A 24,245-nucleotide genomic window follows, 5' to 3' on the forward strand; every position below is an offset into this window, starting at 1 on the left:
CAATGACCTCAAATTAGCCTTAGGAAGGGCAGAGGTGGATCAAAGCATACAGCAGTGTCTCTTTTTTGGAAATAACTTCACATTGCATTTTCAACAGAGACAGGAAATAAACATGGCAGCATTTTGAAACCAGTGGGGCAAGCCGCACCAGGGGAAGAATAGCAAGATTTCAGGCAGGGGGTAGTGTGTGAGAGAGGGTTTCCCCCAAAATATGTACAATGTAAGTAGCAATAATTAAGAGTCACACTATTTCAATCATTTTGAAAATCCAAATGAAACAATTAGGGGAGCCAGGTTCTAAGGGGTCATGGAATTTTTGTTGGCTAAAAGGGGGCAAGGGTTAAAAAAAGACTGAGAAACAGTGACACAGAGGTAAAATATTAGCAGAGCAGGGAAGGCTATTTTCTCCCTGCCCTCTGATGTCCAGGGTTTGCAACTTATGCATGGCCTTTCCTGCTCAATATAAAATAATAATAATAATAATAATAATAATAATAATAATAATAATAATAATAATAATTTATTATTTATACCCCACACTCCCTGGCCAGAGCCGGGCTCAGGGCAGCTAACACCAATAAAATTACAATAAAACAAAATGGGGGGAAACAAAGAAACAAAAACCAGTTTATTAAAATACGTGTTAAAATACAATTTAAAATGCAGCCAATGTGGTGCAGTGGTTAAGAGTGGTAGACTCGTGATCTGGTGAACTGGGTTCGCTTCCCCGCTCCTCCACCTGCAGCTGCTGGGTGACCTTGGGCCAGTCACACTTCTTTGAAGTCTCTCAGCCCCACTCACCTCACAGAGTGTTTGTTGTGGGGGAGGAAGGGAAAGGCGAATGTTAGCCGCTTTGAGACTCCTGAAGGGGAGTGAAAGGCGGGATATCAAATCCAAACTCTTCTAATAGAAGCCCATAAATCAAAACCATAAGGGGAGGGAAACATAAGGGTCAGACTGAGTCCAAACCAAAGGCCAGGCGGAACAGCTCTGTCTTGCAGGCCCTGCGGAAAGATGTCAAGTCCCGCAGGGCCCTAGTCTCTTGTGACAGAGCATTCCACCAAGTCAGGGCCAGTACTGAAAAGTACTGGTCAAACAACCATACTCAGTGAATGGAGATGAGGGGAGGGCGAGAGACACAGGCCAAGGAGCTACCTGATCTATGGGATGGGGCACAGTACAGCCCCCTTCCATATGGTGTATCCTTCAAACATATGAAGAAGGCTTGCATAATACCTAAGAAGTGGCTTCCACAATCTTGATTTTTGGGTGTCTTTGCGAATTACCATAGATGGTTATCATTCTCTCTGAGATGTGGGCCTTGAGTAGATCACTGCTATATCAAACATGCTGCCCTTTGTGGATTAGCATACATTTCATTCATGAATTTTATTTTATTTTAATCAGGTCTCTACAAAAACCATTCTGTGTGCTCACAAATCAGACGTGTGTGAGCAAGCATTCCACAAAATAAACTTCACAGCCACCTTATACATATTGATTCCTCCCCCTTCTGGTCTGTGCATACACAGTAATAACTCAGACCCAGGGCTTTATTTCTTACTTATATGAAACTGTTGGGTTCGCTCAACAGGTAGCAAGTAGTAATTTTGTCTCTTTTTAAAATGCAGCTAAGTCTGGAGCTTACATCTGTGTCAGAAGCGTCACCCGTAAAGCTTTCACGCAGACCCTGTGGCCTCTGAGAAATCCTTTGGTGTTTTGATTCCACTTCTGAATCATAATCATTTGAATCTCTCAAGGTAGACAATCCACTGTCAAAGCAGCTTTCGGGCAGGCTGTCAACCTCGCAGTTTGTCCTCTGCATAGGGTCACAAAGGGCCAGGGAATCATAGTCTTCATCCATATAGGACGAATGGTATGACCTGAATGGAGAAACAACATTCCATAACATTGGCTGACAAAGTTCCTTATCTACAGCCAAATAATACTGGTGTGCACAAGACACACACTGCATGCCATTTTTCTGCCTTTCCAGAACAGCCCAACTGCAAGTCCTGCTTCCATTTCCCCCACTAATCCTACTCAGGCACACACACACATGATCACTCAAGCTGGGCCACTGTTTCGAGTTCTCACTCTGCTACCTTGGAGTCTCTGCTACCACCACCCTCTCATTTTCCTTTCCTCATCACCTCTTCGCTCAAATCTAATGCACATGGTTAATCGTCTCCTAATTTTGAATTGCAGAATTGTAGAGTTGGAAGATCGTATCCAAATTCCCTGAGATACACTTTGCTAAGGAAACATTAAAGAAAGAATAATGGTAAACCACTGGAGGACTGATTAATGTTTTGGCTTTCTGCAGATATGAAAAAGTGATTCCAGTTCTTCACTGAATAGGGAACAATGCACGTTCAAGAAAAGAATGTTGCAAGGACCTTGCTCTGAAGTTCAATGAACATTTACTGTCCTTGAAGCTGCTGCATGATATTCTAGAAACTCTTGCGGTGCCAACCCCAAGTTTGCAAAATTACTCATCCGGGTAGAAATGCTGAGAACAGATAGTGTATGAGAAGTGCTAACTTTACTCTGGATGAAATCCAAACGAGTTGTTCCTAATAGTCAGCTGGCAGAACCATGTCCCTTGTTGCTCGCTGATCATTAACTCCACTAGAGAGCAGCATGGGGTAAGGCAGCCAATCAATGCGTCTGGATCTACCAGCAACTTTAATCACTTAAAACAGAAGATTAGGGATGTGAGTCTGTGCTCTTTACATGTCTCAGAAAGGCATTAAGCATTCCCAGTCCTCCTAGATTTAAATAGGGCAAGTTCCAATGAACAGTGGCTTCCCCCATCACACACAAACACAGAATTGATACAGAGGGAAGACGCTTAGCTCTAACTTTTTTCCAACTGTGATGCTTTGCTGGCACTGCAGGCCTCGAAACACAGTAGCTTAGAACCAAGTCACATCAATTTCAGCGAAAAGTATTTTCAGAAAGTGCATGTGTTTAAAGGATGACTGCCTGAAAGGTCTCCTTTAAATTGCTAAGATCTGAAAAAATAAAGTAACACCTGGATCAGTTCTACCTGTCATATCGTGGATTTTGGGGAGATTGGCCGCCGCTGCATTTGGGACTGCTTCTGGCGAGAGTATTCCCTGGAGAAGTGTTTGTCAGACGCTGAAAAACATAGGTAAAGAAAGCTTTTCAGAACACCTGGTATATAACATACAGTGGTACCTTGGTTTAAGAACAGCTTAGTTTATGAACAACTTGGATTAACGCTGAAAACCAGGAGGTAGGTGTTTTGGTTTGTGAACTTTGCCTTGGAATATGAATATGTTTCACTTCCTGTTGAGTGTGTTCCATTTGTAAATTGAGTCCCCCGCTGCTGTGGGAAAGCAAGCCTTGGTTTAAGAACGCTTTGGTTTAAGAACAGACTTCTGGAACAGATTAAGTTTGTAAACCAAGGTACCACTGTACTCTTTAGCTAACAAATGGTAGTCCTGATTCTGGACATTTATTTTTTTGTTATTTTGGAATGTTCAAAGCCAAAGGGTAGTATTCAACATTGGGCAGGTAGGGCAACAATCTCCCCCACCCCGAAACTGATTTTGAGGCTGCACAGAGGGCTGTGGGGTGAAGAGAAGAAGGTAATGTCCTGCTTTGCAAGCAGAAGTCTGGTCCACTTTGACACTAGATAAAACGCAAAGCAAGAGCTACACTAGCTGAACAGCCGTCAGCCCCTTTTCTGTGGTCCAATCAGGGGCAAAATAGTGTAAATGAAGGATTTCCATGTGAGGGGCTTTTGTTTGTTTTTTGCCCACCTGTTTTTCCTTATGTGACTGAAACATAATTTAACCTATATGGAGAAAAGTTCCAGTACATTAGCTTTGCAGAAGAGAACAACGTATACTCTCTGGTGGCAACCATAATTCCTAATTTACCAGGGAGTAAGCTTCATTTAAGGGACACGGGTGGCGCTGTGGGTTAAACCACAGAGCCTAGGACTTGCCGATCAGAAGGTCGGCAGTTCGAATCCCCACGACGGGGCGAGCTTCCATTGCTCAGTCCCTGCTCCTGCCATCCTAGCAGTTCGAAAGCACATCAAAGTGCAAGTAGATAAATAGGTACTACTTCAGCAGGAAGGTAAACAGTGTCTCCGCGCGCTGCTCTGGTTCGCCAGAAGCGGCTTAGTCATGCTGGCCACATGACCCGGAAGCTGTACGCCGGCTCCCTCGGCCAATAAAGCGAGATGAGCGCCGCAACCCCAGAGTAGGCCACGACTGGACCTAATGGTCAGGGGTCCCTTTACCTTTTTAAGCTTCATTTAACTTGATGGGACTTGCTTTTGAGTAAAAGTGCACAAGATCACACTGTGAGTTACTTTGGCATCAAACCAGAATGACTACATTATTTCCATCACTATCTTACGGCTTATATTGGTATAACCAAGAGCAAATATTTATATTACTGCACAATTATTTAAACATATTGCTTATGCAATGTCACTGCCTACCAGCGATCTGTTGTACATGCTCCAGCTATTCTCTAATGCGCTTCTTAAGCCATCGTTGCTGTCGTGAAGTTTCCTGTTGGCTGACCTAAAAAACAAGCCAGGACAAACAAAATTATTCACATTCAGAAGGTATCAGAATTAGATTGTAGAGTTTCAATCATCTGGCATTTTGAAAGCCAACAGATAGCAGGGCATTTAATAAGGTGACCTTGACTTTTGTGATAGTGGCACAATGGATCAGTATAAATCATTGCATCAAAGACAGCATAAGGAATCACATTAATGCCATTTAGACTCTTACAGTAACCCCAAAGTAGGGGAGGAGATTTTCCTATATCACGTAATGCTCCCTGAATGGTCCTACAATGGGCAGGGGGGGTTGACTGTTCTGTTATTTTTCTGGGTCTAGCTTGTCCTTTTTAACTTTGCAAGTTCCTTTGGCAGGTGATGCAGCAGCTGATATAAAGGCATTAACCTGTCAGCAATTCGCTAAATTCAAAGCCAAAGCTGATTTCGAGTTGAAAGCAAAAAGGCATAATTAAGATACTGCAGGTCTGAGAGACCCCATAAATGTAAAAAAAACCCCACTAAATAACTAACTAATTCAATGATTTCTTGATATGTGAGCAAACAGCCTTCAAGGAATGCAGTCCAAAGGCTTAACCGTCTGGCCATAATATTTAATATATCAAATGGGAGGGCAGAAATGCAGGTTAGGGAACCAGCAAAACTTTTCATTACAGCCAAGTACATCTGCTTTTCTCTCATTTTATTATGGGTGCCCAAGTTTTAAGTATAAAAGGTCATAAATAAAAAGTGATTTATTGGCAGCTTACTGTAGAATGTCTATCTGCCTCTCCAGACTATCTCTGTCTTCCGTATATTCTCTGATCATTTCTAGTTCTCTGCAAAACAAAAATTTGCACAATTACTTTTCTTTACTGACCAGAGTATACACAGGGAACTAAATAACCAATTTTCTACAAATATGACTACTGAAGACCCTTACCTTTCTGAACTCAAGCTCTGATCTGCAAGATCGCTTTTCAAAGTATCTAACTCGCTCTGAAGGAAAGCGATATTTGTCTGTGCTTCCATAAGATCTTTCTTAAGTTTCTGGTTTTCCTGAAAATAAACCAGGGGAAAACAATGTTACTAATTAAAAATCACTTGTTACATATGTAATTCACGTTCAAAAATACCTAAAAATAAAATATTCACTGCTACTAACTACGAAATGATAATATGAAAATGCTTGATGTGCAAACTCATAGCCCATTTAAAGTGCATAAATGCCTCAAGGCCAGTCTACATGTTACAGTCCTACATGGAGACTCCTCCACAAACATCTGTAGAGAAGACATACCATATAATGCCACTAAGACATGAAAATGTCTTCAGTCACTGCTGTAAATTCCCATGTCTGCTAATGGTGATGGCAGCATGGAAATTTCATGAAATGAAAAGTAAACACAACATGTACTTTCCAATTAGGTTTCCAATATGAAGAGGTGACTACACAGAAGTTATTCTAGCCGGCCCCAGATCAGTTAATATTAACCCAACCTCACTTAAAGAGCTTGAGGCAATATTTGTTAAGAAACTGGGTCCACAGAACAGAACTGGCCAAAAATATTTTCCATGAGAAAGTTATTCTTACTTTGAAAAGCCAGAGTCCTGTAATACCTATACATTCTCCATTGCTAATGTGTGAAAATGACACCCAAGCATGATATACGCAGCTTAAACAGTATAATTTCTTCCCCCTCTGAAATGCCAGTCATCCTTCTTTACAACCTCAACAATTTTCAAGAAAATGCCATCGCCCAACAAGCTACTTAAATATGATGGGTGGTAAAGATACCGATCATATCGAAACGCGACAGGCGCAATGATCACCCCGAGTAGGAAAATTATAATGCAGCTCATACCAAGGTCAGATCATGTATCCTGTTCTTTAATGCCACCAAATCTTCTTTGTGATGAATGTTTTTAGATTGCTCTTCAAGCTGAAACAGTAAAGACAGTGTGATTGATGTAACAAAATAACTTTGATGGACACATTAGAATGCATGAAGAGCAGTAGAAAGGGATCAAGCAATACAGTGAGGGTTTTAAAAAAACAAAAACAGACAAATTACAAAGCATTTCAGTACAGCCTTGAAAATAAGACAAAAACGACTATCACAAAAACAGTTCCTTGCCTGATTGCCTGCTCTTAGCAACTTTAGCCCAATTGTGGAACATGGGAAGCTGCCTTCTACTGAGTCAAACCACTGGCCTACCTACCTCATTAGTGTCTACACAGACTGGCAGCTGTTCCCCAAATTTTCAGGACAGGGGACATTCCCAGAACTACCTGGAGATACTGGGGAATGAACCTGGAATCTTCTGCATGCGAAGCTGATACTCTGCCTCTGAGCTACAGTGGTGTGCCAATAACCTACAAAGGCAAGGAACTGACTGCTTTTCCATTTATGAAAGGAACGTCTCCCCATCTGATTAGCTAAAGAGGATTCACACCCATCACAAGCAATAGGTGGGTGGCTATTTAAAGTCTGCTTTTGTAACTGTGAACATTAATAATTTTATGTATTTATTTCGATAATATAAAACAGTAATTCTCAAACAGTTCTCCACACACACACACACACACACACACGCACGCACGCACGTGCTACAGATGCAGTCTTGATTGAAGTGAAACCCTTACTGAGACCTGACATCATCGTTTATGAAAGCACTCTGAAAGCAACTGGTTCCTTCCTTTCTCAGAAGGCATGGCTTTGCAGCCCTTCTTCTCCTTCAATTCATAGACTTCAATCTTACAAACAACCTTCCAGCAAGATGAAGTTCCAGGCTCATCCTCTGAAGTGTGATATGCCCTTAATTACTTCAAAGATAGCAGTGAACGTATCAGAGGATCGACTCCCAATAAATTTGTCACAAACACCAGACCGCAAAAGTCTGTGCAACTTACCATTTTAAGTTTTTTTATCGTCACTTGGAGCTCATCCACTTCAGCTTCGTATTGGCGCTTGAGGTCATTCAGAGCCTCTTCTGTTTTCCGCTTCTCCTACAAGCACGATATATTTGTTAAATTACAAATGGCAGACTTAAGCAATGTGCTTTTACACCATCATGTGTCCGGGAGGCATCTCTTCTCATTACAGTGCAACAAAAATATTTTGGGCTACCCTTAATGTTTCTACACTTGGCTATGAATGTGTGAGAGTTGGACATATGCTTATGGATACATGTTGTGCAACCCAAAATATGAAAATAAGTGCAGGGAAATCCCATGGCACTGACAAGCAAGCACACAAAATACAAGGTGACTGTGTCATAAGTCAGCCCTGCATCAGTAATAACTGTGTACATGGTTACCATTAAAATTTATAGTTCGGTACTAACCCACAAAGTAAATATCACCGAAGGAGTGAATTTACATTTGGGGTGTCATACTTCTTAAAACTGCGAGCAGCAGTGAATGAAGGACAGAGTAAAGAATGATAAGTGAAATAAGTCATCACCAGGCCAGCCTTGCTATTTCTATCTAGGTGGTAAATTGACTGATACTTGGCAAGATGCTTATCAACTCAGACATTCCATTGTGTGTGTGTGTGCGCTTAGGGAAATACTGATACATTTATAAGGTGGGTTCAAAGTCCATGGTAAGGCCAGTGCTCAGAGATCTGTGGGATCAGCTGTGAATTACCATCTGCGGTCTGGACTTCACAAAGAACAGCCTCCACCCCACTGCCCCCCCCCCACACTAATTCAAATGCTTCAGAGCCTCAGGGACATTTTAGAAGTCACATGTGGTCAGGTGTGCAGCCCTGCCATTCCATCGCTGCACACACACAAGCTCTTAGGGCAGGCCTGCACAACTTGCGATGTCTTCTACACTACACACATCACAAGAGAAAGGTAGTCTGCTACTCAGGTAGTGGCCCCCAACTAGATGCTTAACAAGCCCCCCATGTGAAGTTCCTGGAAGACAGCAAAAGGAGGAGGTTTATCAACACCTTGGTATGCATGGCCGGTGGGGTCAATCGCCTAAGCGAGTCACAACTTGGGCCAGCTTGCCTTAGGCTTGGGGTAGGGAACCTGTGGCCCACCATGTGTTGCTGGACTTCAACGCCCCTCATCCCTGACTACTGGTCATACAGATGGGAACTGGAGCCAAGCAGTAACTGAAGAGCCCAATGTTCATCACCTGTGCCTTAGGTGCAACTGAGAAAGCCCTCTCAATTGTGGACACAACCTTTGACAACTCAGAGGCTCCTTCAATGAGTAACTAAGCAATCGAAATGGGTGGGAGGAAGAGTCGCTTGCATGCAGTTTAAAGAACCTGTGCTCTGTTGAATGTGCAGTCTGGAGGTACCATATTTTTCGCTCTATAAGATGCACTTTTTCTCTCCTGAAAAGTAAGGAGAAATGTGTGTGCGTCTTATGGAGCGAATGCAGGCTGCGCAGCTATCCCAGAAGCCAGAACAGCAAGAGGGATCGCTGCTTTCGCTGTGCAGCGATCCCTCTTGCTGTTCTGGCTTCTGGGATTCAGAATATTTTTTTTCTTGTTTTCCTCCTCCAAAAACTAGATGCATCTTATGGTCTGGTGCATCTTATAAAGCGAAAAATATGGTACTTAGGAATGAAACACAGAAATGCAGCAGCTTAAAACTTCTATATTACTACTAGTCAGAAAACAATTAGTTCTAATTCTTCTATTAGGGCCAGTTTTAGAGCCACCACATTCAAGGGATCTGTATGCTGACTGCTGCCACACAGCAGGCAAGTTGCTTGCCCCTCATGTGGATCAGGCAATTTCTCAAAAACGTCACACACACAAAAGCTGAGCTAAAAGAAAACCCCTGGTATAGATACAACCAGTAGTTAAAAATGTGCATTTAAGAAAAGAAAAGTTCCAATTAAAATGCATATCAGCCTCTATCTTGCCTAAAAAAAAGTTTCTCACAGGCACTGAAAACAGCACCACCCCAGGCACCCTTTCCTTATTAATGCTCCCCACCCAAAAACTGAGGTGGAGAAAGCGCTGACCTTCATACCTTTCACATCCATGGTAAATTGGGAGGAGAAAGAATGCAGAGAAAGGTTTCATGTATGAAGCCTCAGGCACAGAAGCCAGAATCTCTTCACTAATTTTCTTAAGCAGAGAAGCCAGTTCTAAAAGAAATATTAGGGCTATAAACATCAACTATTCACCTCCTTCTTGATTTTATGCTCTGCAGCCTGTATTCTCTGGTCCATCTCCTCTTCTAGTTCACCAAGCTGCATCGCTGCTTTATCTTGTGCTCTAAAATGTAAGCATTCACACAAGGCCATCTTGAGAAACGTCAAAGAAAATTGAGAATACATGGTTTGTTCCATCCCTAACCTGAATTGCAAGTCAGGCATCTGGGGAAAGGTGAGCAAAGACCTTGGTCTCATCTGCAATGCAGCATCATTCCACTTTAAACAATAACGGCTCCCCCCAATGAATTCTGGGGACTGTAGTTCGTAAAAAGTGCTTGAAGTTTGAGATCCCTATGCCAGTAACAGAGCTACAATCTACAGCAGTGGAGTCCAAACTTTCTTCAAAGAGGGCCAGATTCGATGAAGTGAAGGGCCGTGAGGGCTGACCAAAGGGATAACCAAAGTTTATAACCAAAGCTTTTTTAGGGTTGAAGTTGCTGAGGGTTTTTTAGGATTTTACCCCAGGAAATAAACTGCCACAAGGGCTGAAACGGACTTTGGACGTGCCTGATCTACAGAGTAGTTCATCAGACAGTCCCTCTTCCCAGGAAACTCTGGGAATCGCAGCAGTTTGGGAGGAACAAAAGGTTTCTTAACAACTCCCAGCACCTCTTGCGAATTGCAGTTCTCAGGCAGGAAGCCGTGGCTGTTTAAAGTGGTATGATTCTGCTTTAAATGTATAGTGCAGATCGACAACTCCAAATTAAAATCACCTGATTCTCATTACTGACATTAAAAGCAACCCAATTCTCTTAGCATGGTACATGCTACACGGATATCCCAAGCATTGTAACTGCTTAGGACGTCCAATTTCCAAGGCTTATACTGCAAATGATGTGCAGAACTGTATGTGAAGTGGTTTTCCACACACCATTCTGAACATCTTCCAACGGCAGCACAAAGAAGGCAGCTTCATTTTCCACTTCCCTTTCTGCTGCCAACTTCCTATGATGTGTTACCACAAAAAGGTGGATCAGCTGGGACCTAAAACTGTTGCTTCTCATGGATATACACCATCAGCAACCAAAAGTTCAAACACATTTCACCAGTCATATCGGCCTGGATGTCATACTGCTTGAACAATCTATAATTGATAACTATTTCCTTTTTACATATGTGTGTTCAAAGGTATAACTTTAAAGTAAAGCAGACTTCTGAGAGGACATTTTTTTAAAAAGTTACAATCCTGATTCCATAACGAAGGAGTTTTGGTTGTGTCCAGCCACGTTATACTCACTGAAATGAATGAACAAGTTGGTTGTGTCTATTAATTTCAGTGGGTCTGCTCTGAGGATATAACCCCATGATTGCAAGGAAAAAACATAGCATGAAAAAGAAAGATATTAGCCTTTGGATCTTAAGCATTTCATTCAGCTTCTCAGAGACTCCAGGATAACCAATGCTAATTTTGACTTCTCACACCCACCAGCCTCGTCCAACTCACAGTGAAATTTTGGCAGTTGAATGCTGCCATTAACATTATCATGTGACTTTAAACAACACCATGTACTGCAGACAAAAATGGTAATTGTTTCACTGTGAAGTACAAAACATTTGACTCTTACCTTTTTACAGCTATGGCTAAGTTTTCCATCTCTGCACTCTGAAGCTTGATCTCTCGAATAAAGTTCTTAATAACATGCTCATAAGGTTGAATTAATCGTGGTTCCACGATATTGATGTTCTGATACAGAACACTGACCTGTTCTTGCCTGGAAGAGGAAAAAAATTACTAATTAAAGCAAATGCAGATTTTCTCACAAATAATAGGTTTATATCTCATGCAGAGATGGCTGTTGAAATGGCGAAGGAAAAAGCACTCCTATTTTTCGCGGGTTAGGCTTTTGTTCCACGAATCAATTATATTTAACCCTTACAAAATTGTTAGCATTTCTTTGGTTAATGGCATCAACTCAGAAGAGATTTGGATATCTTCAAAACAATATTACAAAATGTTTTGTAAACAGTGTAATTGCCCAATAATTAATGCTCTTACTGTGGGGACAGAGGCAACTTCTGCACAACTTTCTGAGGGTCACATGCCAGTGGGAAGGTGAGGTCAGAAGCAAAGGTAGGTGGAGCAACTTAGGCTAGTTTCTACTCAGACGCATCTCTATCTTCCATCCAGATAAGCAAGAGGTCTAATGGGAGTTCAAAGGCAAATTGCAGCCAGACAAACACTCTTTGGGGTGCAAAGCAGGGCCTGTGAGTGGTGTGGCCTGGGAAGAGTTTGGAGGGCCAAACAGAAAGGCCTGGAGGGCCACATCTGGCTCCCGAGGCCTGAGGTTCCTCACCACTGGCTTATGTAAACTTGGTAGAAAAAGGTTTGCTCCATGTAAATGCCAACTATGATACTGGTTTTGTGCCCAGGCATGTGCTGGGATAGCTTAGTTCAGGGGTCGGCAAGGTTTACCTCGCCTGGGCTGGTTGACTCCAGCAGAGATCCCTCCGTGGTCTGGATTGTGCGCGCGCAATTGCCGGCGTCTGCGCATGCACAGGCGCAATTTCCGGCGCCGCGGAAACAAGTCCCCGCGCCACACTGTGCCGGTTTAGCACAGTGCACAGGGACTCACCAAGTGGGCGGCTCAGTTCGGGGGCAGCTTGTGGGCCAGTTAAACGACCCCCATGGACCGCTTGTGGCCCATGGACCTTAGGTGGCCAACCCCTGGCTTAGTTGGTAGAGCGTGAGACTCTTAATCTCAGTCGTGGGTTTGAGCCCCACATTGGGCAAAATTCCTGCACTGCAGGGGGCTGGACTAGATGAAACTCGTGGACCCTTCCAACTCTAGAATTCTCTGATTCTCTGTTGATGGCCCCACCTCCTAGGCATCCATGTTTGGGACCAGATACCTGCTTTTATGAAGCCTTTGGGTGAGCAGCTGCTTGCTCATAGGCTTCCATGCAAGTGGCTCTCCTCATCACATGGTTGGCCTCCTTGTGTAGAAGACCACACACCCAGCAGCTGCTTCAGCATGGGCTTTGCCAGTTCAGATGTGTGCCCCAATGCATAGGCGCCTAGGGAGGGCCAGGGCCAAAGGGGCCAGCTCTGCTCCCCAATAATTGTGTGAAGAATATATATAGTGCAAGTTTTTAGATGCAGGATAAACTTTAGAGAAGTGGACAGAAACCAGCAAGCACACGCCCATGCACTGTTAGTAAGAAAGGCAGCACGATAAAAGCTTTTCTAGGATGCTGTAACAAAAATTAACTTAACTCAACCGATAACCTACCATTGGATGCCACTGGCGTTCCTGTTGGGATAATTAAAGATAGTCAATATATATGATCTAAGAACTGCAACCAAAATATTCATTGGTGGTGGATGAATCAGGCCAAACTGAGGTGGTTTTGGAGGCCAACTTTCATGGCAAAACATAATAATAATAATAATAATAATAATAATAATAATAATAATAATAATAATAATAAACTTATACCACGCCCATTTGGCTGGGTTTCCTCAGCCACTCTCGGCAGCTTCCAACAAAATATTAAAATACAATAGTCCATCAAACATTAAAAGCTTCCCTAAACAGGGCTGCCTTCAGATGTCTTCTAAAAGTCTGGTAGCTGTTTTTCTCTTTGACATCTGCTGGGAGGGCGTTCCACAGGGCAGGTGCCCAATTTTATTTTTACTGAAAGGTAAGCAAATTTTCAGTGCACCTTCCGTAAAATTGTCCAGACATGTAGCTGTCTTAGTTGGCTGCCGCAAAAACAGTCTTACGTCATCTTAAAAACTAACAGATTTATCATGGCATAAAATTCTGTGGACTAGGGCCAACCTTGTCAGGTGCATGAACTGTTCTCCTCAGTTGGCAAGTATGCACAATGGGAACGGGGGGGGGGGGAATTAAACAGTGGCGCAAAACAACAGCGAGAAGCCCAGTCTGAGACAATTGTATGCAACGTTCAAATGTATATAAGATAAGCAAAGTGGCAATTCACGATGGCAGTACGTTAACTCACCCCTGTAGTGAGAGGGGATGCCATTGTCTCTATTCAAGGCTAAATAAATAGAATCAAATTCCCCGATAAATTCTAGTCCAACAACTTCACACTGTGGTCTCCTTTTGAAGTTCCTTTGTTTTAGACTGACAACTGCCAGCTCAGTGAGCAAAGTGTCCTGGGAGACTGAAATGTTCGCCCACTTGTTGCTTGAATGTTGCCCTTTTCTTTATGTCAGATCCGTTTCCCATTTGCTCCTTTGTGCAGAGACTGACTTGCTTGACCCGTGTTGACCACAGAAGAGCAATGCTGACAAGGACACACTGCGTTGGGGAATGACCCTGGATGGCGTGGCTGATATTATGAAGGAGAATAGCAGTGTGGCCTGAGGAGATATGCAAAAAGAACTGGCACCTGGGCTGGATGCAGCAGAGTTTGGCCAAGGCGTTTGGCTCGGTTATTGGGCCTGTTGATACCTTTCTGAATGCTTTGAATAATCAGAGAAAGCATTTGAAGTGTCTGGGCAGCTTCCCTCACACACTGGTGGACAGGCAATCTCCTGGGCACAGCATCTTTCTGGGGATACTGTCTTCCAGACTGGCCTTGTAAGGGGCATCAAATATCCTGACATATCATTTTCAACAAGCAGAGCAGGAAGGTAGGTTAACTTTTTTAAAAATTCCACACTTTCCTTTCGTTTTTAACAACCTACTTGCATAAAAATCACCACAGCCTTGATTCTGTCAAAGTTATTAGGTACGTAAGACTGAATCTCAGGAGGGATAAGGGTCATTTAGGGGGTTGAATGCCAAGCTGAGATTCAAAAAAGAGGCTTCCACTTCATAGCTCTGAAATGTTCAGCCTTTGGCAACCTAGGTCCCGGAAGATGTTCTGAATTGCAATTTTGCGCTGTAGTCCAAAATACCTGGAAAGCATCAGGCCAATTTAATGATGATGGCATATAAAAGTTTTGTTTGTTTGTTTTTTTGTTTGTTTACCACCTGCTGCCAGGCATGTTTAAGCCGCTTTGTGGGTCAAATGCTTTTAAAGATTTTTCTCAGGGGGGAGCAACAGGTTTTGTTTCTGCCTAATGGCCCATGGCATGCATGCATCAGAGCTTGTTACTTTATTTATTTATTCTACACCCCACCATCTCAACTTCACAATACACATCTCCCCACAGCCCTGCCCCCTCCCTTTCCACAGAGCCCTTGTAAACCTATCTTCGGGAGCTTCGTGGCCCTATTCTGACAGTGCTACCTTTTGTTCTGGTTCTCAAGCACGTCACAGCTGCTGTTCTTGGAGATTTTTCAGCTTCAAAGATTAAACAAACAAGGAGCCTGAAAGAAGGGAGGTTGAAAGCTTAAGGCTCAACCCCCCCCCCCCCCCCAGCCATGCTGTTCAGTCTGCGCCTGCTGAGCTCGGCTAGGAAGAGCCGCTGCTGCCACAAACATATGGCAGCAATTGCGGGAGTTTGCTCAGCTTATTTGATCTCAAAAACCACAATATGGTTTCATTGTTCCTGGCTGGCCCAATTACAACTGTCAAAAGAGCTTGATTCAGCAGACTCCGGCGGCCTACATTTATGCTGTGCCAGTCAGGTGCAAGGAGCGAGAAAACACACCACAGGCAAGCGCAACTGCGCAACCCTCTCCGGAAGCACCGGGAGTCACAAGGAGGCGATGGGGTCTTTTTAAATTAGAGGCGACAGCGGGCACTCATCTGAATGCTTATATCCAAAAAGGCTGAATGAGATTTGAAATTAAAAGCACGCGTTGGCAACTGCTACCACCAGCCCCAGAGCCATTTTGGAAACAGAGAAGTTTTTTAACTACGGTCAGCTGGGAAAACAAAGACATCCTTAATCTTCAGTGAATGGCAACGCCACCAGTTAAAGGCTTCTGCGGGGTGGCGGCATTGTATGGGCCATTCAACAGGAGCTCCACAGCACCTTCACAGAGGCACAGGGTACCAGAAATAGAGATTTACAAAGCAATAGAGAAATATAGATTAACAAGCAGCCCAGTCTTCAACTGGGTTGGGTCCCACTTTCAGATTGTGGCCTGATCTAAGGTCGGTCACAACAGTAGCACCAGACAAATATATGAAAGAAAGGAAAAGAGTTGGGTTCTGAAATGCATGTTTGGATTAAAGCAGGCATAGGCAAACTTGGCCCTCCAGATGTTTTGGGACTACAACTCCCATCATCCCTGACCACTGGTCCTGTTAGCTAGGGATGATGGGAGTTGTAGTCCCAAAACATCTGGAGGGCTGAGCTTGCCTATGCCTGGATTAAAGGCAGGTGCTCAAAAATACTGAAGACTACTGCTCTGCTAGCTAGTCCATGAAATTGCATGGGGCATTTAGAGGAAGGGGCATGTGGAAATCATTCTTCCCTACTGCAGTTTGTATCCAGAGTAGAACCATGGAAATTAATAGACTTAAGTTAATCATGTCCATTAACTTCAATGGGTCTACTGCTAGTATGACCAAGACAGGATATAACCCCATGTTTCAGATCACTTGAGATTATTGTTTCAGAGCAACCTCTACCCCTGATTATCATTACCTCTTACTGTAGCTCAACTGATTGGAAATGGCACATGGTAACTTAAAGGCTGCAATATTCCAGGAGAAATATGTGCAAGTTGGTTCATCAGTGCTGCCGCCAAATATTGTGACCATTTGTTGAAAATGAATTATTAAGGAGCAAAATATTGTGTTCAAAATTCCTATTAACTTTGTCCTTTGCTTCTGCATCAGAGACGAGTCAGAAACAAAAATCCAAATACCCCAGAATCACTTTAATCCACATACACTCAAATACATTTCCAGGTAATGAAATGATAATGAGAAATCTACTGTACATTCAGCCGTCAGACCTGAAGCTTGAGTCACCCAAGCTTGATGAAGTGCATTAAGATTTGGAGTTCCACTTGTGGCTGGAGGACAAAGTCATTTTAAAAGCTGCCCCAAGCAAAGTCCCCAGCCGTCATGGTGGAATGAGGAGTGGCACTGAGATGGTGAATGACAGAGCTGTGTGCCACGTGACCACTTCTGAGCTCAGTCAGCTTCTGGACATGGAATGGGAGCTTGTCATCTTGTTCTTCACCTCAGGCTACAAGCGTCTTGGACTAGTCCTGCTTGCACTTTAATACAGAAAAAGGACTCAAAACTATGACTAAGCATCCATGCATCTGCCCCCATTGTTACTACTCTGTGCACAGCCCACACCCAAGGAAGTAGGAGGTGAGCATGATGTTTGGCTGGAGACAACAAGCAATCCTCTCCCCTCACGTGGGATAGTGAACCTGAGTCCAGATTAGACTGCTTTGCACCACCAAGTACCTAACTTTGTCATGTGTCTCGAGTCACCTCAGCTATCCCATTTTGACCATCACTCTGTCTGAAGTGATGCATGAGAATTGCCATTCAGAAGAATCAAACGGGTGGTGCTGTGGTGCAAACTGCAGAGCCTAGGGCTTGCCTATCAGAAGGTCAGCAGTTCGAATCCCTGCGACGGGGTGAGCTTCCATTGTTTGGTCCCTGCTCCTGCCAACCTAGCAGTTCGAAAGCACGAAGTGCAAGCAGATAAATAGGTGCTGCTCCGGCAGGAAGGTAAACGGTGTTTCCGTGCGTTGCTCTGGTTTGCCAGAAGCTGCTTAGTCCTGCTGGCCACATAACCTGGAAGCTGTACGCCAGCTCCCTCGGCCAATAAAGCAAGATGAGCGCCGCAACCCCAGAGTCATCTGTGACTGGACCTAATGGTCAGGGGTCCCTTTACCTTTACCTTTAGAATCAAACCACACTCTGCACTGTCACGCCAAACAAAGCTATGGCAATTCACTCTAACACCCTATTAAGCAGCTGGAGTGCATTCAAAGTGCTATGACAAACATTGTATCCATGGCATTGCGATAAGGACTAGCTGCTGAAAGGGAGGCAGATGCTTACACAAACTCTCTTTGCACATGCCTCATTCCACCACCAACTCAGCAGTCTGCTATACCTGAGCAGCCTTTGTTTGGCAACCACCATCTTACAAAAATAAGAATAACTTTTCCTTTCAGAAAGCAGGACAAATCAAGGACTCCCTGCCAAGTTTAAAAAGCACCTATTCTGCAAACCTTTATGGTTATGTTGTTTTAAAGATAACACACCCACACAATCTATATATTTAAAAAAAATACATATATATTTAAGTGAAGACTTCAGGGATTTCCAATCTTTTTTTAAAAATAATGTTATAACAATTTTGTAAGATACTGAATAGATAAATGAACAGCCTATAAAGTTCTTGATCATCTGAATTATTCTACATAAGCCCAATATCTCAAATGGGCAACTGCAATCTATATTTAGTTAATATTTTCAATACAGGAGTTCCTGATGCAATAAAACGGAAATATAAATTATGCAGCTCTTGCAAGTTCATATTAGAATCATTACAGGCTACAAAGAGCTATGGCAATACTTCAGTGCTTATCTAACTAGAAGTAGTGCCTAGAACCCTCTAGCCTTTTTATTCAGAAATATAAAGGAAAAGACAAGCTACAGTGTTCTAGCTGATTGGTCAGTAAGAATGAAATCTGAACCAATCTTCCAGTCTCCTAACCAATGGTCGCAAAGCTACTGAAATGACAGACAAGTGTGCCGGCAATGACAGCAGCAAGAATATTATTGGCACAAAAATGGAAGTAAGAAGAATTACTGACAAAAGAAGAATGGAGAATGAAATTGATGGACTATGCAGAATTGGATAAACTAACCGGAAGAATTCAAAACCTGCGGGACCAGAGATTCACAGAAGACTGGTGTAAATTTACAGACTATTTGAAAAGTAATTGTGATGACCAGATTATGTTTGTAGGTTTGCAAGAGGTTTTGTGAGGTAAATTATTTGAATTATTGCAAAAATGGTTAAAGTGCTGGATTGTGAGTTAAAATAATTAAAGGCAATAGGAATTTAAGAAATGCAGAAGAAATGATAAAAATGGTGGATCATCAGAGGTGCTGATGGAAGTCCAAAAAGATTGTATAAGATGTGAAGCTCTGTGGAATATATAATAATTGGTATGTTGAAATTAATAAAAATTATATATATATATGTAAAAGAAGTGACAGACAAGTGTAAACAGCTTATTTTAAATATTTATATGGCAAATGCATACTGAGCTTAATTAGATTCTTGTTGTATCATGTAGATTCATTCCCAGTGTACTCTTGAGTCCCCTTCACTGCATTTCTAGCACTGAGCATTGCTTGTTGCACATGCACCACTAAAGGTTACTGTTCTTTAGATGGAAGCAGAACTTTCTTTGCATCCCTTTCAGCAGCCTCCTGGTAGATAATTTGCACTCTCACACTTCATGCCAAAGGAGCATCTTGAACTAGGGGAAACGATGTTCTAATGTGATTCTGTATGAAAGAGCCAGGACCTTCTTAAGCCCACTCAGAACACCATGGAAATCAATACATGGGTCAAGTTACAGACTCAAGTGTCAAAGTGAACAACAGCAGTGCAATGATCCCCTTTTCGTATGTTCCAGAAAATCAATGATCATTTTTACCTTTGCTTGAAAATCTGACATCTCGGTTCCTTTTCATAATCAACTGCCCCCTCAGCAGCCTCATATAACCAACATGCTTAAATGTAATTAATGCATGAAGGGGTTAAAACCATAGAGTCAGCTGTCCTGCCAGGTTTAGCTAGGTCACACCCTCTCACCTCTTCCACCATGTGAATCCGACTAGTAAGGCTGTCTAAGATGGATTTTCCAAGCTTAGACAACATGGCTTTAGCAAACCATCTTTGTGTTTCTATACAAATAATTTAGAAACTCTTACCATTTTTTAAGCTAAGATTTAAGCTAAGTACTGCCTGCTTTTTCTTGCTGCTGTCTGGAAAAGCACATAAATCTGACCTTTGATGCCTGGAGATGCCAGGGATTGAACTCAGGACCCTCTGCATGCAGATAATATGCTCTGTCACTGAGCTATGGCTCTTAAATAAAGGAGGCATCTGACTAACAACTACCCAAAGCAGGATGTTGGGCCACATCAGGACTGACTAACCCTTTGGCCCTGTTGATCCTGCTGGACTCCCCAACCAGCGGCCGTGATGGGAAGTGGAACCCAATATGACAGGTTACCTGCCCATGGCCTAGATCAGCCTTTCTCAACCTGTGGATCCCCAGATGTTGTTGAACTACAACTCCCATCACCTCTAGCTAGCAAGGCCAGAGCTCAGGGATGATGGGAGTTGTAGTCCAACAACATCTGGGGACCCACAGGTTGAGAACCGCTGGCCTAGATGGAGGCTTAATTGAAACCTAAACATCCCTTCCTATGTGGCTAATTAAAATTCTTTAAATGATTGTGTTTTATTTATCTGTTAAGAACACTTCTAAGTCTATCCTTTAGCCTAAGTTCTCAGGGTACAGTACAATGATCGATACATAAATAATTCCAATATTATTAAAAAAGCAGGTAAAACAAATCCTTAAAACCACAGTCCATAATACCACTTAGAGCCACTCACTGACTCCTTAACTGAAGCTCCATACTAGCTATAGTATCCTACAGAAGTCCAGGCAAACAGCTTTACCTGCTGCCAAAAAGGGGGGAAGCTTTTGGGAGATACTGAAGGAAGTGCAGTATAAATTATTATATACAGTTGGAAAGAAAGCCCATCTTTGCTGTTCTCTGTCATACAAAGCTCAATAGTACAGCAGAAGCAAAAATGGCCTTTGAAATCTGACAGAAGAGACCTTACTCCACTCGCAGAAAATAATCTACTCAGAACAGCAAGCCCAAACAAAATGATGGTAACCAATTATTGCGGATGAAAGAAGCTTGCAATGCAGAAATGCCCAGGGTGGCATTTCTTTAGCATGACCACTCCCTCCTCTGGCATCCCAGGGTGTCACCGTTACTATTTGGTCACTGTGCCTTTCACGTCACAGCATGGTTGGGCGAAATGGCTATCATAGATCAGCTATCACAAACAGAGCCTTCTTACTGCGCAAACACAGGGCCCATCCATAAAGGCAAACACGGAATGTGATATGCTTGTCACAAGATAATTTATCACCTCACAGGATTATGAATGCTAAGCCAAAACCCTCGTTCTTGACAATATCTGTTGCAGGCCCAGATAGTCCACTTCCTATGCGTGTTTGTTACTCAGAAGGAGAGCCCACCTCTTAATGGGCCTGAGGATGCAATCCTGTACATAGTTACCTGGAAGTAAGCGCTGCTGAACTCTGCAGGACTCACTTAGTTGACATGAACAGGATTGCATTAATAGTCCCAGGTACATAGGATACACACGGGACGCGGGTGGCGCTGTGGGTAAAACCTCAGTGCCTAGGACTTGCTGATCGTATGATCAGCAGTTCGAATCCCCGCGGTGGGGTGAGCTCCCGTCGTTCGGTCCCAGCTCCTGCCCACCTAGCAGTTCGAAAGCACCCTTAAGTGCAAGTAGATAAATAGGTACCGCTTTATAGCGGGAAGGTAAACGGCGTTTCCGTGTGCTGTGCTGGCTCGCCAGAGCAGCTTCGTCATGCTGGCCACGTGACCCGGAAGTGTCTTCGGACAGCGCTGGCCCCCGGCCTCTTAAGTGAGATGGGTGCACAACCCTAGAGTCGGACACGACTGGCCCGTATGGGCAGGGGTACCTTTACCTTTACCTTTACATAGGATACACAGGATTCCACAGGAGCATAAAAAGCTGCCTCATAGTGAGTCAGACCACTGGTCCATTTATCTCAATACTGTTTACACAGAGTGGCAGCGTCTCTCCCAGCCTTACCTGCCCCTGCCAGGGATTGAACTTGCAACCTTCTACATGAAAAGCAGGTGCTCTACCACGGAGCTATGCCCTTTCCCCAAACTGAACTGCAATTCAAGCTGAATGGAAACCTGTGTGATTGTCATACATACGGGGAGAAGGAGAGAACACAAACGTAAGAAGAGCCAGCTGGATCGCCAATGGCCCATGTAGACTGCATCCTGTTCTCACAGTAGCCAACCAAAAGCCTGCGGGAAACAGGATGTAGGACCCAAGAACAAAAGCACACTTCCCTCCTGTGGCTTCTAGAAACTGGTATTCAGAAGCCTGACTGCCTCCAATTTAAACCATCCATGAGATTGGGGGGAACCTTTGGGTGCTTTGATCATTTCACATACGGACGTTATTTCTGGCCGATAACCTGTACATTAAAACAGTTACAAAAATCTGATTTCACTGCTCTGCAGAGTGAATGAATTTGCCTTTATACCAGTGTTAGAAACTTGAGATAGATATGAAAGCTAGGAGCTAAATGGCACCTTAAACCGAGCAATGGAATGTCTAGGCACACTTTTTTCTATAGCAAGAAAACAAAGCTTAAAATGAATGAACTACAGCTAAAATATTATGTTCATTTTTCACATGGTCCAGTCCTTCCCCTGCCCACCCCCGTAATATTCTTAAGAGGGTCTCTTCTTCAGACTTCAGAGAGTAGCTGGAAGTGGAGACGCAGAAAAAGGTCCTCCTTTCCTTCCACTCTGCAGTTATAATCTGAAATCTTAGGCCACGGGTAGGCAAACTAAGGCCTGGGGGCCGGATCCGGCCCAATCGCCTTCTAAATTTGGCCCGCAGATGGTCCAGGAATCTGCGTGTTTTTACATGAGTAGAATGTGTGTTTTTATTTAAAATGCATCTCTGGGTGATTTGTGGGGCCTGCCTGGTGTTTTTACATGAGTAAAATGTGTCCTTTTATTTAAAATTCATCTCTGGGTTATTTGTGGGGCATAGGAATTTGTTCATTCCCCATATATATATATATATATATATTTGCTTTCGTAGATTTTCACGGGTACAGGAATGCAGGTTTTGGTGTCCTCGGGTGTCTTCCCGTGTAAAAGTTGGGGTGTCTAGGCGACGTTTCGACGAGGTCTCACTCGTCATCTTCAGGCTGGTGCTTTCGGCTTCTTGTTACTGGAACAGAGCAGGATCTCAGTGTTTGAGTTCCTATAAATACTGTTGAGGGGGTGTGGTGTATAGCCTCCAATGTTCTGGGCAGAGAGGAAGTTCCCAGGCTAGTGTGCCTTTTCTTCTTTTGTTCCTTAATTACTTGAGGGATATCTTGAGTGATTTCTTGAGTGATATCCTGAGTACCACTTAGGTGGGTCATTAGGTGTGGATTAGTTGCTAAAGTCTTTGTGTCTTGACCTCTTGAACTTTGTGAAGAGTTTTTCTGAGAAGATGGCTGTACTGCACTTAGTTGTGCTCTGGCTTGGCTTCGTGTATAGGGGCGAGCTGTGGTTTTGTGGCCTGTGTCAGCCAGATCTGTGTAGGGATTGCAGGGGGGTGCAGCATCCGGAGGTGCCACCATGGTTTGGCACTCAAGTAATTAAGGAACAAAAGAAGAAAAGGCACACTAGCCTGGGAACTTCCTCTCTGCCCAGAACATTGGAGGCTATACACCACACCCCCTCAACAGTATTTATAGGAACTCAAACACTGAGATCCTGCTCTGTTCCAGTAACAAGAAGCCGAAAGCACCAGCCTGAAGATGACGAGTGAGACCTCGTCGAAACGTCGCCTAGACACCCCAACTTTTACACGGGAAGACACCCGAGGACACCAAAACCTGCATATATATATATATATATATATATATATATATATATATAATCCGGCCCCTCACAAGGTCTGAGGGACAGTGCAGTACTGCGCACAGAGTTCATAAACGTCTCACGCTAATGAAACTCTCTGTCACAAAATGTGCCTAGAACAATAGGAGTTTCAAACACTTCTTTATACCAAATTCGACCCTTTCTTTCTGACTGCTTTTCAGCCTCTGCTTTGAAGTCGTAGGCATATCCAGTCTCAAAAAAGGACGCGGAGTGTGGCGTGAGAAGAGCCTGTTCCAAAACTGCTCCTACCCCAGTGCAGAGGGCTGCCATTTGGACAGGCCTGCTATAGCCGATGGGGAATGGGCAGTATTTTCACAAGAGCCAAAGCAGCACAAGGGTGAACTTCCTACCCTGCCTTAAATAGCCACAACTACCCTTTCTATTCCAGCTGTAAATACAGCCCCAACACTAAACAGGAACAGATGCAATAAAAGATAACGATTTATTTGGTCATTTGTTTGTGTTCAATATTTTCCTTGTAAGCTGCGCAGCAACTGCGCACTCCAAAAATAGGGAGGGAGTGGCAAGGTACACTTTCTTCTTCTTCGCAATGTGTTCTGCAAACTTTTACAGAACTGGGATGCCTTCAGATAACCATTGCTGCTTGCTTTGGGGTTTCTAAAGCAGTAAGAGAAAAGACCTGGAACCCACAAAGAGAGTAGCACAGTCCGCCTGCAGCAATGGACAAAAAGGAGTCCAGAAGCGACGTGGCACCTTGCAGACTTGTAGCGCAGGATATTTCAAAGATATGGATTGCATCATAAAATATTCTCTTAAGGGCCTCTATCATTATTGGTCCCCCCCTCTCCCATCCCAAAGTCCTATTGCAGCCTGACTGGATTGCCACTGCCTAATGTTTTATCTCAAACAATTAGAG

General features: G+C 43.4%; 1 protein-coding gene across 2 annotated transcripts in view; it reads right to left on the minus strand.

Moving 5' to 3' along the window:
* RASEF (RAS and EF-hand domain containing) overlaps positions 1 to 24,245 on the minus strand; it is a 36,045-nt gene that overhangs the window by 10,086 nt on the left and 1,714 nt on the right. Inside the window, exons 2-11 of one of the 2 annotated variants that reach the window (XM_081930556.1) lie at positions 12,970 to 12,990; positions 11,305 to 11,451; positions 9,710 to 9,800; positions 7,464 to 7,559; positions 6,415 to 6,492; positions 5,493 to 5,608; positions 5,320 to 5,388; positions 4,484 to 4,568; positions 3,053 to 3,144; positions 1,649 to 1,883 (exon numbers count right to left, since the gene is read on the minus strand). In XM_081930556.1, coding sequence (XP_081786682.1) covers positions 1,649 to 1,883; positions 3,053 to 3,144; positions 4,484 to 4,568; positions 5,320 to 5,388; positions 5,493 to 5,608; positions 6,415 to 6,492; positions 7,464 to 7,559; positions 9,710 to 9,800; positions 11,305 to 11,451; positions 12,970 to 12,990 — 1,030 coding nt within the window. The remainder of the gene's footprint in view (positions 1 to 1,648; positions 1,884 to 3,052; positions 3,145 to 4,483; positions 4,569 to 5,319; positions 5,389 to 5,492; positions 5,609 to 6,414; positions 6,493 to 7,463; positions 7,560 to 9,709; positions 9,801 to 11,304; positions 11,452 to 12,969; positions 12,991 to 24,245) is intronic. The other variant, XM_081930557.1, reaches the window with a different exon arrangement.

The sequence above is a fragment of the Podarcis melisellensis genome, assembly GCF_964234715.1.
Source record: "Podarcis melisellensis genome assembly, chromosome: 11".
Classification (NCBI taxonomy): Eukaryota; Metazoa; Chordata; class Lepidosauria; order Squamata; family Lacertidae; genus Podarcis; species Podarcis melisellensis.